General features: G+C 39.4%; 1 protein-coding gene across 3 annotated transcripts; it reads right to left on the reverse strand.

Moving 5' to 3' along the window:
* Window positions 1-1,608: 1,608 nt before the first annotated feature.
* ZBTB49 (zinc finger and BTB domain containing 49) lies at window positions 1,609-20,694 on the reverse strand. Of its 3 annotated transcripts, none has more exons than XM_063157633.1 (8): window positions 20,635-20,694; window positions 19,120-19,293; window positions 16,043-17,142; window positions 10,586-10,632; window positions 6,767-6,840; window positions 5,936-6,018; window positions 5,686-5,847; window positions 1,609-2,931 (listed from the first exon to the last, which is right to left on the reverse strand). In XM_063157633.1, the coding sequence occupies exons 2-8, from the start codon at window positions 19,269-19,271 to the stop codon at window positions 2,249-2,251; spliced, it is 2,301 nt and encodes a 766-aa protein (XP_063013703.1). In that variant the 5' UTR covers window positions 19,272-19,293; window positions 20,635-20,694; the 3' UTR covers window positions 1,609-2,248. The 3 variants fall into 3 exon arrangements, with proteins under 3 accessions (XP_063013703.1, XP_063013704.1, XP_063013702.1); XM_063157634.1 differs by lacking the exon at window positions 20,635-20,694 and adding an exon at window positions 20,323-20,417 and having other exon boundaries at window positions 1,609-2,895; XM_063157632.1 differs by lacking the exon at window positions 20,635-20,694 and adding an exon at window positions 20,323-20,417.
* Window positions 20,695-20,711: the final 17 nt, after the last annotated feature.

Consider the following 20,711-nt stretch of genomic DNA (forward strand, 5'->3'; position numbering starts at 1 on the left):
CTACCAGTGTTTGCTCCACTTCCCTCTCAAAGCTGCCACATTGCAAGCTGGTGTTTTAACAAACCCTCCAAACTGCAGACAGCACACCAGGCTGGTGGCAGCTTTGAGACCTGTCATGTTTCTGGTGTGAAACAACTCTCACAGAAATGCTGCCAAGCAAGGGGAATAATCCTTAATGCAACAGAGCTGCCCTCATGGCACAAAGCACCGGTACTAATCCATGATCTGATGTAATCTATGTGTTTAGAGTATCTCAAGCTGCCACTTTCCCTTTATGACAGTCTTACACATTCCTCCAAACCTCCAACACACTGTTAGAAGAGCACAAAGGTTGCAACATGGTTTGATTTAAACTTACCCTATAGTGACTCCTCAAAAATGCAACAGAGAAAGCAAAATCACTGTGGAATCAGAGACAACTGAAAAGTTAGGAGGTTTAAATTGCAGATGTATCCGTTCCAAGCAACAAAATCCTTGTGGCAACAGAGTCAAATTTCTATTTTCTCTTGGGATAAGTAATTTTAAAAATACTTTCTGACAAGAGGAAGCCTACAGAGCTGGTGACTGGCACATACCCACATTTTGCCTCAGGCAGCAGTGCAAGGAAAGCAGAGTTGAGAGTGAGCACGAGCACACGTGGTCAGAACTGTAATACCTGGACTGTAGAATTCACATGGGCAATTCCCACAGGGAACTGCAGTGTTCCAAAGCAAACAATGTAAAAGAATGAGGGGAGAGCTCAGGGTTCACCTGTAGAAAGTGTTCCCTGCTTAATCTATGTGGGACTGCGCTCAGCTAGACTATGTGCTATTTTTAACACACACACCCTGCAAAAACTTTGTTGTTTTGATTTCACTGGCTGGAAAATAGTGGTTTTAAGTTTTCTACTACATGTGCACTGCAAGAAAAGAAAGGTGAAAAAAAATCCCAACTTGCTCTCCAGGGCAGCTCATTTTTTTAAACTGGTCTCAAGGTAGTAAAAAAGTTTTTTTCAACATTAAATGACTATTGAGAGAAATGTGTATCTTTTGAGACTCACACAGACACTGCAATGGGCTGCCCCTTTTGTTTGAAGGTGTGCTGCACTCTGGCCAGAAACATTCTCTCATTTGAACTCAGGTTGAAATCAGTTCAGGAAGGTGCAGGGACCAAGTAAAGGAAGCCAGGAAGTGAAGCCCCAAACTGTAGTGTATGGTGGTTAACACAACAAGAGATGTAACAACTAGTTTTGAATTCTTGGAGGAAAAACACCTTAAAAAGATAGAAGAATACTGTATTTTCCAAACTTTAAATTTCCACAGAATGTTAAAAAGTATCTGTAGCAAGCAGTTTGAAATGCAGTAACTATTCAAAGCACTAAAGCATAAAAAGGCCTATCTAAGCAATGTTTCTATGCTGTGACAGTCTATTTATTCCATTAATCAGCCAATGTCTTATACTCATTCAAGTGCAAGACAACTTACTGGTGTATTGATTGCATTTATTTTATAGTGCAGCTCTTCTTGTGATGGCACCCTCTTTAGCATTGCAAAGATACCTGGAATAGATGGAACTACTGAAAATCCTTAGAAAGACAAAATACATCAAGCAGTATAAAACAATTTCTCTTTATTCACAACTTGATCTTCGCCTTCATTTTACAAATAATCTGCTGTGCAAAACAATTTATAAAATACTAAAAAAAAGGTTTTATTGTAAAAAAATAAAGTTTCTAGATATACAGTTACTTTGCACTATCACAAATATTGCCCAGTATTTACCATTTAAATTCAATGTCACAATACTCAGGTCCTGTAACCCAATGACCCTACTGGTAAGAGAGCCACTACTGAAACTCAGGTTCACTAGAGATTGGTTAAGCATTTTCCTCCTGCCATATCTACACTATCACACAGCTCTGATGATCCATGCTTGGAACTGTACCCATATCATGAACTTAGACACTGGCCATCCTTTCCTCAATTTTTAGGTAAAAAAATTCCAAGTTAAATGGTAAATTTAGCTGGTGGCAAATTTTAGTAAATCATGGCTACACAGTGCAGTCACAGAACAACAAAGGTCCCCAACAGTGCATTTAAACTTTGCTGAGAAGCAGTGTAAATAAAGGCAGCCTACATGTGGTTCTGGGAACAAGCACTCTGATTCCTGTCAGTGTCCAAGACACCTGGCCTAACAACTGACCGTGCTGCAGTGCAACTGCAGCCACATGAACCACCTCTGAGAAGTCTTGGTACAGCCAGCTGAGCCCTCATTGTTCCAGCTCACTTTCATTTTGCAGGGTTTTCATGGCCAAGCCCCAGAGGGTCATGCTGGAGAAGAAGGGGCCCTCGTTGCTCTTGTAGGCGGCAGAGGAGGCGCGGCTGCCCAGGGGCTCGGCCTCCAGGCCGGGCACGGAGGGGCGGACCAGGGCCATGCCCTCGGCCTGCAGGGGCTGCTCTGCCGCAGGCACATCCACCTCGGGGTACGCGTACGCCGGGGGTGCGGCTGGGGCCGGCTGGGCCGGGCCTTTCAGCGCCTTGCCAGAATCCACACCGAGTTTCTCTGCGTCTGCCGAGTCGTGGTGCTGGATCATGGACCGCAGCTTACAGTAAGAATCCGCGGAACTGTCGAATTCAGGGGAGCTTCCAGCGGGATGAACGGGAAATTTAACAGACACTGGTAACAACGTGACGGACATCTCCGGGCCAAAGGAGTCGGAGCTCTGGGACTTGTCCAGCTCGGGCGTCTCCATCCCTCGGGCGAGCTCCTCGAGGGCCCTGCAGTGCACCTTGCGGTGCCGCCGCAGCACGGCCGAGCGCGTGAAGCACTTGTGGCACGTCTCGCACGTGTAGGGCTTCTCGCCCGTGTGCGTCCGCACGTGCCGCCGCAGGTCCCCGGAGCCCGCGAAGCACTTCCCTGCAAGGGACCAGGACACGGTCACAAAACGCTTCCCTGCAAGGGACCAGGACAGGGTCACAAAGCACTTCCCTGCAAGGGACCAGGACACGGTCACAAAGCACTTCCCTGCAAGGGACCAGGACACGGTCACAAAGCACTTCCCTGCAAGGGACCAGGACACGGTCACAAAACGCTTCCCTGCAAGGGACCAGGACACGGTCACAAAGCACTTCCCTGCAAGGGACCAGGACACGGTCACAAAGCACTTCCCTGCAAGGGACCAGGACAGGGTCACACACTGCTCCCGACACAAGCACGTCTCATCCCGACACGTGCTTTAGTCTCGTTATTTCCGCTGGTCAGAGCGACCCCGAGATACGTACAAGTGCCTTCTCCCAGCCCGGCAGTCGAAGGAGGAGTCAGGATTCTTCTGTTCTGGCTCTCAAGGTTGTTTTTTATTTCTTATCTATAACATTCTTTCTCTGGCCTGCTGAGGTCTGTTCACCACCCTTGGAGGCAGTGTTGCCTTTTATACTAAAAACTACCTGTACATTATTTACAATAATTTCCCAATACCTATCACCTATGTTAGAAAGTTTGTCTCTACCCTAAACCAACCCAAAAGTGCCACCGTCATAGAAGATGGAGGCCAAGAAGAAGAAGAAGAAGAAAGACTGGACATGCCCAGATTCCTCCATCTTGCCTCCTGAACCCCCATTTTAAAAACCCCAAAATTCTACATTTTCACCCTGTGATAAATTTGCTATCATTCTACTCAAACTTTCGTGGCTTGCAGATCCTCATATAAGGTTGGTAATTTTTTCCATGGGTCAAAATCAAAGGCACAGGTGGTCTTGGGCTCTGTGTCGAGGTCTCCGAGCCCCCTGGCAGGGTCTCCAATCCTCCAGGGCAGTCAGAGGAATTTCCTGGGCTCTGACATTTTAATTACAAAAACTATCAAGCAATAAAGAACGTCCCATCACTTATCTAGAACAGGTTCAAACAAGTTCCATCTATTTTTACAATTCCACTAACTTGTTTCTTCTTCTCGATCTGATTGTCTAACTTGTGTTTCCCAATGAATGGGTTTAGTTTTTGTCTCCAGAGACAGGAATATCCATTAGTACATGAAAACTGTGAGTGCTCTCAGTTTGTCTCAAAGAAAAAAATAAATTAACAGAATTTCTCTGTTAACAGAGAAACAAATAAATTAAACTATCAATTTAATTTGTCTGTCTGGAAAAACAGTATGCTGATAAGCTTCTAAATATATTCTTCAAGTGAGAGCTGCATTATAGAAAGAAATGGTTTGTTCATTACCGAGGAACTACTCTCAAACTGCTGACAAAGTTAGCTTTTTTGTTTACTTTAGGCTAACATAATGCAGCAGTCCTTTTTTACATTCTGGCCAGAGAATGTGTGAGAACTATAATTTTTTATTGCTGTAAATATTAGAACACAGAAAAATATTCAGTTGTTGGTCTATCTTCAAAGCTACAGACTCAAATAAGCTCAATCACCATATTGCTAAGAAAAGAGTCTGAGGCTGAGCCTAGGCAAAGTGTAGGAGAACAAGCAGAAAAAGAGATAATTAATTTCCAGAACTGCCACAAGATTGAGACACCTCACATTCTTTAAAATAGTAAAAGTAAGCTTGTAATTTTTATCTCATTTATTTTGCAAGGACCATCTAAAATGAATCATTTTAAATGACTGCCCAATACAACTGCAGTCTCAATTTTCAGCAGCATACTTTTTATTTTGCTGCACAGATTTCTCTTCAGAACCATTTAACAGACACTGGTATTAAACAGTTATGATAAGATTAAAAATTACTGGAGTAATACATCTGGATGTTTTGCATAATGTGAATGATTTCTTAATGCTTCACCAGATCCTCTTTGCACAAATCAAAAATATTCAGAAGACCACTACAAGACAAAATGAAAACAAGCCTGTTTAATAGCAGCAACACAACTGTTTTTACTTTTGTATCCTGTGTATCTATTTCCTCATTCTGATGCAAGGCCTCCTGACAGTATTGACTTTTTCTTGTGCCTTAAGACAGTGCAAATAAAGCATACTGCAGCTGGATTTGAACATAGGAAGTTACCCTCCTGTGAAGCTGATTCCTCAGAACATGAATGAAATTCTGTCTAAATAACACATAATGGCCAAAAAAACACCAACAAACTGTGCAGGATCCCAAGTAACCTAAGAGATCAAGATGTACCGGATCAGAAGACATTTTCAGACCTCCTGGCAGTATGGCCTATCTAACAGATTTTGAAAATGAGTGTTCTGAAATATTGATCATGTTTTGATTTTATTTCCAGAGGCTGAAGCAAAGTAGCAAAAGGTTGTTATTATCAAACTCTATGGGTGAATGGAGTTAAAATCAAATGGTATGCAACTGGAAAAATAAAAGACTCCATCAATAGCCAAATGATGTCAATCCTAACTTCCCATCAAAAGGACTACTCTGAAAAGAAATCTATTTTTGAAGCAGCTACTCTGAGCAGCTCTGTAGCAAACACATTGGCAAACACACACAATGTTGATTCCTCTTACTTTCCTAATTCCTTTCTCTAATTTTCAACTGAAATTCTCTTTTAAACTTACAATAAAGGAGTTTATTACACCAAATGAAAGACTATGAAACATGCAAGAGAAAATTTTGTGACTGACTTTCACAACATGGTATTTCAACTTAAAATAGTTTTGATTAATTGTTACTCTGCTGACAAAGGAACTTTTACTCATCATTTGGAAAGCAAAGACAACCAAGCAATGCACAGTGAACCTTACCACAAGCTGAACAGCTGTATGGTCTCTCTCCAGTGTGCCTTATCCTGTGCTTGACCAATTTTCGTTGCATATTAAATGACTTCCCACATTCATCACAGGTGAATACTTTATCTGCTGTATGGGTCTTTTTGTGCTCCTTTAAATTACTGAAGTTACTGAAACCTAGAAGAATATGACAGGCTCTGAGATTAAAATGATTCCTCACTTTTCGGTCAAAAAGCCTGAGACAGAAGCTTTGGTTCTTACACACCTCTGCCACAGATATCACACAGGTGAGGTTTTTCTCCAGAATGAATAATTATATGACGCTGAACATCACCAGAAGCAGCAAATCTGCAACACAAGACAGAAACCCAATCAGTGTCTTTATAAAGCCCTTACTACCCTAAACTATCATATGGAAATTGGCTTGAATGAATGCCTGATGTTCTGAACACGGACTACGACCTAAAATACAGATTAACTGATGCAATTAAGAAAACATTTTTAAACTGACAGTGCCCAATTAAATTTATGCAAGGAAAAAAACCTCCAAATATTTTTACCATTAATGTTACTAATTCATTCTGCATTTTATGCTATTCCTGCATTAGTGTATTTTCTGTCACCTGTTAGCTAGCAGAATCATTTAATACTTTGCTTAAATTTGCCAAATTTCCCATACTTCAGAATTTCATAAAACGTAAAAAAAAGAAAGTATCACCAAATAATGACAAAAATATGAGGGAAAGGTACAAACCCACATGATTTATTGTGACTCACACCATTCAAAATACACACAACAATATACAACACAATACATATAACACAACAAAATACACTCCATGCTATTCTTACCTACATACCAATACACAAAAAATTTAGACCACAAGCTCTGGTGACACTGATTATCTTACAACAAGTCAATTGCAAACATTTATGTATTTTAATCCCACCAGCACATGTTTAAACCAGCATCTTCTAAACAGAACTGAGCAGCATGCTGCCTTAGCACTTGGCTTGTAGTTTATCATGAAGATCAGCAGAAAACATGAACAAATTCTTTCATGTTAACTTTACTAAGATGAACAATTCTACTCACCTTTTGCCACAGATTTCACAAATGTATGGCTTCTCACCAGAATGTCGACGTAAATGTGTCTGGAGATTACCTGCCTGAAGGGAGAGCAATTTAAACATTTAAATATTTAAATTCAGCTTGCCTGTTGCTGTATACAGATTAAAAAAAATAATGATGGGAACTATGAGACTGGCTTTTTATTCCTACTTCTAAGGCAGTGAAGACTACAAAGCATGTATGAACTCAAGCATTCTTATCTAGTAAAGACAGACTACCACGTACTTCAAATTGTTTATGTATGCAATTATCCATTGACAAGAATAGGGAAAAAAATAAAAACAAGAAGCCTGAAATCAAATGCTAAGAGAAAAGAAAGACCTATAATTGAAAGCAGATCCAATTATAAATGAAGACTACGCTATCTAGAATGCAGTGAAAAAGAAAACTTACTAACTTACTAGCAATATGGTTCATGTCAGTCTCACTTTCCCTGTCCTACAAATAAAATATTGTTACACAAGGATGTCTGAATTCACCTACCAGGTGGTTAAAAAGAAAATAATAGGGTGAGCATTTTTCTATCCATAAAATACTCAGATGCTCCAAACCTGAAATTATTTACTCATACCTAAATAAAACAGAATGGGAAGTACAGAAAAGAACAAATGGGACTACTGCTAACCATTTTGTTACATATCTTTCCTCTCTCAATCCTCTAAAAATCATGCTAGTTGCTAGTCCAGCCAGCCAGCCAGCCAATGACTAGGTAAAATCTTCTTACTGAGTCCAACTTTTTTTGAAATGTTTTAAAGCCACTAGTCCTTGTCAATGGCTACTCCACTGAGTCCAGCTCTCAAAGCACACGACACACCTTGTAGAAGAGCTGCAGATGTTCCATACATGGTGCACACTTCCACAGTCAGTTTTTAAACCTTCCTGATAGATTAATTGCCTGGTTTTTATTTATCTAAGGTAAACATCAAGTCCTTTACAATGGGAAAGAAAATTTGGGATGCAAAGATGATCATGTCCTCATCAGTCACAGTAAGATAACAAAAATTAGACCCAGACAAATTCCTTCTGACCCATTTAGACAATAAATTACCTGTTATGATCTATCACTGTAATCAGACTGTATAATATCCCAGAACTCAAGTACTACAAACACACACACACACACACACACACAGAGGACAGTATTGAATGGATCAATGTGTGAACTCTGAAAGAGCTTTCTTTAATCCCTGTACACTTTTTCAAACAGTGTGACTGAACAACTGTTTTCTAAGGCCAAACTTTCTAATACTGAAATCTACTCAAGGAGAGGCATTAGGTACTTATTTCTGGGGAAGAAGAAGATGAATCATGGAATAATTTTTGCTTTTCAAAGACAAGGGATTTTATATCACAGTGCATTTAAGAAAAACGTACAGAAAAAAAGACAGCACCTTTACTTCTATCCATGTCACAAACAAACCCCATCAGGGGCATTTGAAAGTTATTCCAGATAAAGACAAAGGGTGAATTTTAAGTGCAGCAACAACTTCCCACAAAGGCATATAAAGTAAGAATAAAAACATTTTACAGAAAGCAGCAAGTAGATCCATTTCTTTATTACAAGCATATGTCCTTTCCTCCTAATGAGGGCAAAGCTTGTTACTATCTGTGCTAAGACAAAAAACGGTAAAAACATCAATAGCTTGTATTCTTTCTTAAGCTTTAAAGCAGGCACACAACCTTGGTTAAAGCATCACATGCCATCCCAATGGAAAAAAAACGAAGGGGATTTCTGCTTGCATTTCAGTGAAAGAAAAAAAAATGTTCAGAAGAATCCTTGAAATGGTTGCATAGACTTCCTCCTAAATTTGGACCAGACTTAGTCCTTTTGTAAATGGCAAGCTTTCAAAGTGAAGCACCTTATACACCTGGGCCCCCAAAAGAATCTCTGCAGGAGGAGGTGAAACACAATATCCTGGATCACCTGCCAGAGAGGGCTCACATCACAACAAGCTGTGTACAAGCAATAAGGGAAGATGAAGGCTTGGAAGTAAAAAAGAATGTTTTCCTCAAAAATCAAAGACTTTGATGGCTGTTTGTTCCCAACTATGACTTCCCACATCAATTTCCCCTACTTTCGTTTTCTGCTCCACACTCCAACACACAGCCCATCAGCTACATTCAGCAGGGGCAGACATCCCACCAGGCCCAACAGCTGCACTGTCTCACAGGCACAGAACATGAAGGCTTAAATAAGAAAAGTGTTTCTATTTCTGTGCCTGCAGACAGAGGAGATAAAGGACAAGATCGGAGATGGTATTTTAAGCAAAAAGTAGATAGTAATTATCCTTGCATCTTACTTTCTGGTGAGTGGAATCTTATTGCAAGTAGCTCAGACCCCTCTATGAGCAGAGGAAGAGCTGCAGCCCAGAGGCTGAGTGCTCTGGCTCTGTGCTGGATGTGTAGGGATTGTCCATGAACACGTATCTGCCGGCCCCTTCAGGCCAGTCAGGTCACAGGGAGGGAAGGGAAGCTGTGTGGGAGGGTTTAATTAAAAGGCAGAAATTTCCAGCTTTGTCAGGGGTTTTGTTTGTTTCTGTAATTAGAGGAGCAAAGCACACTGCATGAGGAGTCTGTCATGCCTGTCAAACACTGTGTGACACTTCCCACCTCTTCCCTCACTGTAGTAGTACAAAATACCACTCTATTTGCCAAAAGTACTTTTAATGGAATTAGAAATATCCATGTTTTTCTTTTAATAGCTGGAAGTTCAGCCATCAAAATGAATGAAAATGCTGCTCTTTGCCTAAAAAAAATCATGCCCAGTTTTGCTGAAAATTGCCCAATAAGCATGATGAAACAGTATTGTTCACTGGATGCAGTCTTATATTCATATTTGGCAACGAGGTGTAAGACACAAAGGCATCAGATTCACGGGTCAAACAAGGCCCACGGTGGGCTGTGAAACTGAAGCAAGAGCAGCACAACCAGTGGTGGGTGGGTAGGCTAAAAGCACACAGCTCTAATACTTAAACCAGCACCCGTAAGAAATGCCAAAGCTATTCAACCATAATTATGTAATCTTAGTATAAAAATATGCACCTGTTTATTGTCTGCTGTTCTTACATGTGCACCTCTCAACCATGAAATCAGAAAGGAAATAGACATTTTGGAAATGTGAGACAACTAGGCACCAACCTTGTAGAAATACAAATTAGTTGTTGCACCCAGAATAGGAAGCAAACAGTGGAGGGCCAATAAAGCAGCTAAAGCTTAGGCCCTGTATGTAAGTATGGAATTTCACAAGAAGTTTTTTCTAAATTATAGATGAGCTTTGTCACTTCCAACAGGTAGTGGTTTCTTTCTCACTGAAAGAAACTGAGCCCACGTATATGGATACAAATTCTTTTTATCTGACTCAAATCTACTTAATCATTTATGCCATTTAGGAAGATGAAACTGTATTGTGAATACATTACATAAAACTTGAATCTGCACTTTTTTCAGACACTGTAAAAATGCTATTCACAACATACCTTTAAGCATAAAGCAAAAGAACAGTCTGGAAATTAATGTTCTTCGTATTTCAAATATGGTTGTGGCTCTGTATACTTAAACATTCATTTGAATGTAAAATACATAACACATCTACTGAGAGCAGACAGAATCAAAGACATCTAAAACATTCAACATGTTTTTTTCATATAAGACATTTTAATAATTTATCCCTAGAGTGAATTGTGTCTTTGAACAAAAAAAAATCTAATCTTAAACCCAAGACTTTTGAATCAACACAGAGATGCATTTCAAGTGTAAGTACCATAATATATAAAATATTCCCACCTGTGAGAAGTGTTTCCCACAAATGTTACATTCAAAAGGTTTCTCACCTAAAAGAAGAAACATAGTAATAATTCTAATAGTTGCAGTAGAACAGAAATGTTTAAACTTGGTACACTTCCTTTTAAAACATGTAATGTAAGAGTAAAAAATATCCCCAAAAGGATACTTACCCATCTATTTAAGGGGAAATTCAAGAGGGAAATACAGCTTTTACCCCTGAGTTTGTAAGGCAGACTTGCTCAGAATTTATCTTTCAAAACAAGTAGAAGAGTTTTGATATGAATGGGCGCAGGTTTTAATATTTTAAAAATACTTTGATTCTAAATGAAAGGAGTATCATAACACCAGGAAAAACAGAATAGAAGACAAGGCCCAGCAGCAACAGTGATGGGAAGGGCACTTGTTTTCTCACTTGCACATTCTTAAAAAGAAGGAGGAATAAAGGGAAGCTAATTTGAAGAATTGTGTTTCCTGGTTTTAATGTCTACCATATATCTCTGCTCAGCACATAGCTGTTCAGTTCCAGAAAATATATATATTTGCCTTCAAATTCTCATCCTATATAGAAGTACCTGAAGATTACCCAAGTATTTTGCTCCAAAATTCTGAATTTTTACATGTAAAACTGTTATCCTTGAATCTCTAAAAACAGATTAGCAAATTTAGTAAAAACTGATGCAGCCCACTTCAGCTTTCCAAAATAACTTGACTCTCAATCTAGAATGTGACTGTACAATTCTCTTGCTGTTAATTTAAGACAAATATGTTTTAGTAAAAACTTTTTCTCCTCTATAGTACTTCATTTAGGTGTTTTTTAATTCCTCCTGCTTAGTTCCTGGTTTCCTAGTTTTTATACTGTTGATAAAATTTTAGAATTCATCTTTTAGAATTTTAAAACCAAAAATGATGCTCAAAATCCATTCATTCAATGGCAGTCACACTTATCATCATCTTTATGAGTCTAACTGCTCATTTAAAGGACATTTGTGCAGGGCACATGTGCAGGGCAACAAAACAAGTGTAAATCCATATGGTTTTGAAAACAGAATATTTCCAAAGGGAAAAAAAGAGATCTTAAGCTGTGTTTCATCTTGATCACGATTAAAAAAATCTGTACAAAGATTTTTATTTACTTCTTTAATTTTAATTTTCCTGATTTTACAGAACACCTCTTGGCTTCTCTTCCATTAAGTATTCTTTACATCAATATTTTTCCTCCATCCTTGGAAATGTTACAAGCAACATCTACCACATCCAGGTGTGGGAATTCCATTTCCCTTTCCTCCTGCCAAATACAGATGAAGTTCTTCCAAAATATTTTAAGATCGAGGACTAAATGCAATTCTCTTTAGATTTAAGACACAGAGTAAACACACAGTTATGTTGCTTCACAGATTGCAACCTTGCAGTTAGTCTGACAGCTCGAGGCTTTACCTACTTTGTCTGCTTAATGAAGAATGGAAATCTTGCAGTTTTATTAAAGCTTTCTTTCAATTAAAGATAAAAATTATGAAACCAGTAAATCAACTATAAAGTCACTCAACTCTGAAGAGCCCTGAGGCTTGATTTCATTAGGATTTTAAACTTGCAAAATACTAAAAATTCTGATGCTGACAACACAAATGTGAATGAAACCAACAGGGAGCCAGATCTGTAGCAACTAGGAAGGATTCTGAAAGCCATAAAAGTGTCAAGATAATATGAAATGGAGGATAAAAAAACAATAGCAAGCAATTTTTGCAGAAATTACCTATACAAAAAAGAAGTCACTGGAGACCAAAAGAATAGTATCTGAACAGGAATCCACTCTGAAATGACTAGAGGGAGAGGGGAGGAATTGGAGGCTCAAATTTCTCCAAACAATTATTGTAGGCTGCATGCAGCCTCATTCTAACTGTACTGATGTACAAACAATTGGAGGTTTTCCCCCCACAAGATAAAGATAAAACAAACAGGGTTTTTTTGAAAAAGAAATATCAAATGACTTTTTGGACAACAATTTTGCACTTGCATAGAACTCCAAACCACTGGGCTCATCAAGTAACCTACTGCTCAGAGGCAATTAGCCTCACTGGACCTGAGGGTGTATTAGTAAGAGTGCAGCTAATAAACTGAAGATTCTTCTTCTCTGCCTGTCACTGGTAAGACCATATCTGGAGCCTTAAGAAAAGAAGGCACACAGGAAATCTTACTGCTGGCTACGGGCTTGGGAGGGCAGATGCAAGCAGGTTGTTCCTGGTATACAGTCTTGGGAAAAGAGGCAACAGATGCAAGTTTGACCATGACAAATTCCAATTAGATACATGAAAATAATATTTTACCCCATGAGGGTGGTCAGACACTGGGAGTGACTGTCCAGAGAGGTTGTGGAAACTCTGTCTCTGGAGATGTCCAAAATGTTCACTACACAAGGTCATGAGGAAAACAACCTGATCTAATTTGATGTGCCTTGAGCGGGAACCTGGAGCAGATTACCTCAGGAGACCCAAGGCAATCTCAATTAGTCTATGATTCTACAACTGTCAATAAATTCCAAACCAAAAACCTCATCTGAGAACACCAGGATTGCATCCTTCTTGTTCAACACCCTGCAAGAAGACAAAGTACACAATAGTGGGATACATGGCTGGATCAACAGCAATAGAGAAAAACTGGGGAAAAGTAGTAACTGACTACAATTTAGACAGTGCTTAATGCAGGGGACTTTACTTTTAACCCTTCAGCTGCCATGTGCTTTCTACCTTCTGCTTCATCCCTTCTTGTTCAACATTCTGCAAGAAGAGGTGAAGATAAAGTACACAACAGTGATCAGAGCAGTGTTGTGTCAGCTCCAGAGGAGAAAGGCATGGAGGCAGAAGTGGTGTTCCTGATGAGATCACAAAGGTGAGGAGCTGTACTCACTAAGGCAAGGAATGCTGGAAGTAGCTTGAGCAAAACTCAGAATGAAAAGGTTGAGGATCAACAAGGTATTGTATTACATGGCAGCGCTACTCTGTTCCTGTTCCATCCTGCCAAGAATTCTTTCCATGGGCCCAAGTTTGTTTTGGGTTGCTCTTTTGAGATGTTGCCTGAAAATACATGAAATACCCCAACAAAACCACTGGATGTTTCTGGACAGGTATGGTCTATATAAAAGAGATAGACTTGCTTCCTTTTTTTCAGACAAGTCAATATAATAATAAAGAACAAATTGTAACATTCAGTCAAAATCAACCAAAGTCAGTGCAGTAAGCTCTGTTCAGAGATTCCTTTAAATGTTCATGATAACAATACAAATAAAACAGTCAGACATGCCAGCACAATGACTGTTGAACACAGTCTGGCTGCCTTCACATAGAAAGCTCATCAATGCACCCATGCTAACCTGTAAATTCTTTAGTAGTTCCTAGTGTTCAGGGGCAGAGAATTTCACACATGGTTTTTCTTGACAACCAGACCACCACAGCACTTGTTTTGAAAGAATTGTCATTTTTGGGTTAAAAAAAAGTTTGCTACTGTGACATGTCCATATCAGCTTCCTCCATCTCTTCAGAAAGCTGTACTGGGAGGGCTTTCAGTGAGCCCTGTAAGACTTAAATGCCTGCTAACCCTTCTGCTTAGCTCTAGAAAATTAATGTTTTTAAATAAAATTGATAGCTAGAAATCTGCTATCCTTTCTGAAGTGGCAGATGCATAGAAATGGCGTTTAGCATACACTTATATTACTTAACCACCAGTGTACCTAACAGTAACAACACAGATGTGCCCTGTACCTTCTGCTACAGGTCTTTCCAATATCAACATCCTACTCACCATCCACTGCAATTTCCCAAACACTCTTTTTGCACTAGTTGGGTATTTTAAAAAAAGAATTAACATGAAGAACAGGCAAATAACAGGGAGTAATTCCCAAAAATAAGAAGGAAGCAAACAAGCATTTCTAGTCATATCCTTTCTTCAGTTTTTCCATCCTTTGATGTGCTTGGTATTTGTTAAACTTAGGCTCTTACACTTTTGTCATCTTAGCACATCCATAGAAGAATGCTAATGCTTTATTAACTAGCATTCAAGTCTGGAATTTTTGAAAACTACTGGAAGAAGATGGTGTGTGAAAAGCAGCTGAGAATTCCTGAATGCTGGGGTCTCTCTAGCACAAACTAACATGTTACTGCAGTTAGCTGGGACTTTTCTAGATGCTCTTGTCTTCTATCTGATCATCTGTTTTCCTGAAAATCTAGGATATTAAAATAGACTGGATGATACCAGGTCAAACCAGATAAGATTCAAAAAAATACAAGGCAAAAAGAGGATCTGAGTAAGAGACATATGCAACTCTTCCACAGGAGAACAAATTTTAGAAAAAGTCTTAGCAACATGAACATATAGAAGCAGTTAAAGCTAACAATTGAAAACTTCAAGAAAATATGTTCATATTTTCAGGTTCTGGGAAGATTTTTCCATTAATAAAATAGAAGAAAAAACTTTTAATTTTAAGGATCAGTTGACAAAAATTAATGTCTGCTAACAGAGTTTCATATTTAGTGTCAAAGTACCAATACATGATCATTTCAAAATGATGTTTATTTGACAAGATTGAGAGAGATGCATTTGTATATTTAATACAGGGAAAAAGAAAAACAAAAAATATTCAACAGCTTAACCAGGAGTAATACCATCTCAAGGAGTTTGAATCAATGGTGTTACCTGCCTAGCCAAGGTAATTTTTAAAAACTCTTCTAAAGAAGCATACGTAATAAAAGGACATGGTCATTAAATTGAACAGACAAAATAAATATTTGCAGTTAAACTAAGGCTTGTTTTTCACTAGAATAAAAAGATACTTAGAAATAAATCTATGTTAGGTTTAAAAATATTACCTGTGAGTTTTTAAAACAAAGTACATTAATTCAAAATTCCCATTTACTCTGCAGCCTGCAAGAGCCTTATTCTGTAGGTAAACACAATTAAAGTTGTTATAAGATACATTTATACAGGTTAAGAAAAAATTACTACCAAGCCCCAATTACTTGCATCTTACAATGAATATATGACCAGAGAGAACAGACATATTCTAGTACACTTATAGTACCATTTACTTGTTTGCACCTTTTGTTGTCATCTGGCTCCAACATCTGGGCCACCTGACAAACTGACTAGAAATGACTCATCTAAATGCAGGACAAAAACAAAATTTTCATTGAAATTTCATTTTCATCAAATTCACACGATGTTCTTTGAAAAAGCACCCAAAGCCTCAAATACATAGAAATCTTTTCTACAACTCCCAGCAAAATTCGGTATTACAGTTCTTTATTTCTGTACGATTATCCATTAAAAAAAAAAAACAAAACAACAAAATAAAACCACAGCCTTTTGAAAGTAGACCCTTAACCAGCACCTCTTAAATCAAGAGACATTGCAAGATATTCCGTGTAACTGAAATATTTGGTCTGCAGACCAAGTAACTGATAACTGTACCTGTATGAGACCTTTTATGTAGCTCCAAATTGCTTGGATGTTTGAAAGCCTTCCCACATAACTCACAAGTATATTGTTTCTGTGACTGAAGAGTCTGTGATTGTCCTTCTTGTTCCAAAGGACCTTGAGATCTTTCCATTTCAACAGTCTGTTCAAAATTCTCTGAATTCATTAAATCTTCAGCTTCTTTTTCATCAGTAACTCTAACATCTGTTGTGTCTGTGGCACTTTCATTTACAGGTTCAATTACTTCTGTTATTCTACTGTCACCTCTTTGGGGCTGCTCAGGGGGCTGCTCTGCTGATTTCTGAGATCTTAGGAAATTTAACTTTTTGAGGTGCACTGCCTTTTTCAGCCGCATCTGTCTGGTGGGCTGCACAACCGTGCTCTCTGCATTTTGGTCTGGAGCAGCTTCACTTGCAGACTGAACCAGGAAGTTTGATGGTAAATGCTCAGAGGTTTCCAGAATACACTCAGAGTGATTGACAGTGCAAGAATTACTCTGCACTGTGTTTATTTCCGTGGATGTGCTGTAAGAAAAGGCTGGTTCTGCTCCTCTCTCGTGATCAGAGCAAGCGTTTTGTTTGTAGAACTGTTTGCTGTAGAAGTTGCGCAGTTTATAGTAATAATTTGCCTGTTTAAATGGGAGCTCTGTGCAGCTGCCATCTAAGGAATCTTGTGGTGGTTTCTGTCCATCACCTGATGGGGTGTGCAGATTCACAGACTGTGAGTTCTGCTCAGCCAAGCCTTTGTTAGTCTGTCTGTCAGCTGAGCACTCAGGCAGTAGGTTTGTCCCGTAGGCATCCCCAGCACAGCTGGTATCTGTACCCAGAGTGTTCTGCAGTGAAAACACACTGTTGCATGGCATGCTGGCTGCCTGCTCCACAGCTGTGGAGGCCTTTAGAAAGGTGTGGCAAATGTTCAGCACATTTTGCACTTGGAGGCACTGTGCAATGTCCAGCATAGCTTGTACATTGTCCTGACTAAGATCCAGGTGGGAGGTGTACATGAAGTCCAGGATCTGGCCTATGCCACCTACGTTTTTGATGTCCAAGTGAAACACATCATTCTTCTGGCCTGAAGAATTCTGGAAAAGGGTCCTGATAAAATAAGGCAAATATTCAAACACAAACACGAATAATTCACAAACACTACAATAAGAAAAACATACATACATCTCAAATAGGCTGCTTGGTATGAAACAAGTTTGTACTCTAAAGATTGCTCTGTTTTTGGTGATGAATTCCCCAAAACTGCTCAATGATTTGTCTTATATATTAGTGCACTTGAAGTATAAATCAAAGCAAATGATCCTTTACCTAACTTCAATTCTGTATTTTTTAATGTTTTCACGTAACACTCTGTACTTATGGTTTCTTATCCACTGTTCATCACATATTAGGTGCAGTGGTGTATTTATGGACATTTGCAGAACTGGTTGACTCAGAATGGTTTTTCTCCTTTCATCAATGGCAGATCAAACAGGACATAAATTTTCTGGCAAAACAGAGAAGACAGACCTCAAAGTCAGCTAAACTCTTCTCCTCTGGCAACTGAGCTTGTCCATTGAACAACATCAGTAAGCCTATCAAAGGTCTTACCACTAGTTCTTTCTTCACAAATACACAAGAGCATGGCAATATTAACAAGAAGATGGCATTATTTTCAATTTATTTTCTCCTATCTAAAAAGGGACTTTTTTACTGGTACTGGATAAGAACCAAGTAAAAGGATAATGAAGAGTACAGGTACATAATCCTAAAACAGCAGTAAAACCAATACCCACAGAATCATCATTGAATCGTTAAAATGCCTGAATTCACAAAAGTTCTTACTGTTGGATGTAAAGTATTCTCAGCATCAGAGATGTAGTTCTTCTTCTAGGACAAGTAGTCCTAGATTAAGTGAGTTCATACTCTCTTTCAGTCAAAAACTCTGGACCCATGAAAATCCTGATACTTCCACAGTAAACAATGACATATAAATGGGGTCAGGTCACTCTTATGTAGTTACTTTCCTACACTAAAAAATGCCCCAAACTTAATGGTTCCTCTTTGTGGGCTAAATCTCAGATTTGGGTTTGGTTAAAGGAGGGCATGGTATCAATGAGCTCTAAATCTTAACAAAATGTGAGTCTATGCTGAAACTTCACAAATGCAGCGGATACTCTGAAGCCAGTGCCCACATCCAAATTCCTTCATAAATCTAGACTATCCTATCTAAATTAAAACCAGAACTACAATGAACAGATCTGCGTTGAGAGCCTAAATTAATTAGTCACTTATATCCTACTGAACTTTAATAGGAGTTGAGCTCTTAGTTCTTTTTAACTACTTTAAAAATTTGGTCTTTGAGCATAATTGCACTTCATCAGCAGTACAGCTCTAGAGGAGAAAAAGGAACCTCTTATCTTTTTTCTCTGGTCATAACATTCAAGTAGGTTTCTTACAAATGAATTAGCAGTCAAGCTTTAGAGATGTTTCAAAAAACAAGGCAAAAACTGCCAGATCTAACAGCTTACTCATAACTAATATAAAACACTAAGCTGGGAGAGCCAGCACCCTCCAAAATTTGGAGGCACCATTGAGGGTAGTAGAGAAGAGTAAGAAAGCAGTGATGTGGTGCAATGGGCCACCTGTAAAACACAGCTGTTGTCTCTGAGAATCTGAGTAAGCAGAGATTCACCAATAACTTATACTGGCACATTTTATTTCGAATATGACTGATCAAACAAGTCCCATTATTTGGAAATGGATAATGTTTTATCAATTCTATCCATTATTTGGCTCTGTTCATATACTCTACTATGTCCCTTGTAAGCAGTTATCTTTTTCTGGAGATATACTGAATGTAGGTCCATGCCAGAAACTATTATATGAAGCACTATAAGCAAGTCAGTCAAGAAGAGCATACTGTGAATATTTGACACAACTTCATCTCTGGACAAACAATTTCCCCTTTTTCCTTATACTCCCAAGAGTTCCTACGACCAACAGAAAAAAACACCCTTCTCAGAGAAAACCTCAGCCAACAGCATTTAGCTAACTTTTTAAAGAGAAGAATTTTCTATCACATACCTGAAATATTGACTGAAAGCAGCCAACACATTCTTGTGTGCTTTGAAGCAGACGCCCTTGACCACCAGCATGCAGTCACAGAGAAGCCCCTGGATGCGCTGTTCGTGTAGCTGCTGCAGAAGATGACAGCTATGGCTAGCAACAGTGTCCATGCTAGAAAACCACCTAAATTACCTATAACGGAATAAAATCCTAAGGTGAATATTAAATTACAAAATTAATTTAAGATATTAAGAACATTTTTAACAATTTATTTTAGCTTTCAAAGGAAGCAGACTTCAGCTTAGACCTTCAATTTGATCACTAATGACATTTTTCTGGCTGGAGTCACAGTATTGCTCACCAACAGATACACAGCCATACACATTTGAAATACTGACTTTAACAGAGATTTGCTTACCACAAAGAGCCTCTGCAAAAATCTAATGGTGCTGCCAAAAACTGGACTCCATAACCACAAAAAAATACACCCTAATTTAGACAACTCCCACAATAATTAGATTCTAATGCAAAAGACACATTGCATGTACAACATCAGTTGCATTTGTAGAGGAAAACCTCAGTTTCTTCAGCCTCTAAACTCCAAAGGGAGAATATAGTACTAGTATTATTTCAAGCATTTGTTGCTTTCTAGCTACATACATTTCCACCATGGATCCAATTAATTAGACACATTAGCAGAGTATTGTTTGTAATACAATGTAATAACTAAATGAAAAAATCCCCTCTTAAGAGGTTGAAAAGACAAGTTGCATTCAAACACAACACATTTATATTGAATTCTATATTTCCTTTTTTTTTTTTTTCCCTAACAAGGATGCAATGCTTCCCCTGTGCACTTGTAAACATAACAATTCCAACTATAAGGATAATCAGAATTTTTAGTCTTCTAACTAGGAATGATTGAGAAAAACCTTCCTATTCCATATGAATGAATTAGGAAAACCACCTTCTGTTAAGCATGACCAGATAGTGGTCAACCCATTCTCAAATCTCATGAACGAAAAGGGTTTCACATAAATTTATCCTGTTTTACTCTGCGATTCCCTGTTTCTGGTATTACGTGGGCGGGATGGGGGCTGGTATTTTATTGTGCTTTTTCTCTATTAATGCTTAGCATGTTTTGACTAGGCTTTAAAATAAAGAAAGCACATCAATTTGCTTTCCCTGGGAACATCTCCCACCACGGCACCCTGCAATTACTTTGACAGCGAAGTGCCTCTCATCCATCAGGTGCGTGTGTCCCCGCGGGGCCGGCGGGCACGGGGAGCCGCTCCCGAGCGGGAACCCCCGGCACAGCCGCTGTGTATGGCCAAGCTCGGCTCAGCCTCGCCCAGGCTGGAGGTGCCGCACGGAGGCTTTGCCTCACTGCGGGCCGGCTCTGTCCGGGGCCGGGGCGGGAGGAGCCCCGGGACACACGGCCCCGGGAGGGGGAGAACGCGGCGCGGCGCGGGTGCGACAGCGGCCCAAGGGCAGGAGCCGAGCCGAGCCGGCCCTGCCCAGCCCAGCGCTTACCGGCTCCGGCCACCTCCCAGCTCCATCCCCGCCATCAGCCGCTTCCGCCGCCGCTCCCGCCCCTTCCCGTTCCCCTT

This window comes from Melospiza melodia, chromosome 5 (genome assembly GCF_035770615.1).
Source record: "Melospiza melodia melodia isolate bMelMel2 chromosome 5, bMelMel2.pri, whole genome shotgun sequence".
NCBI lineage: Eukaryota > Metazoa > Chordata > Aves > Passeriformes > Passerellidae > Melospiza > Melospiza melodia.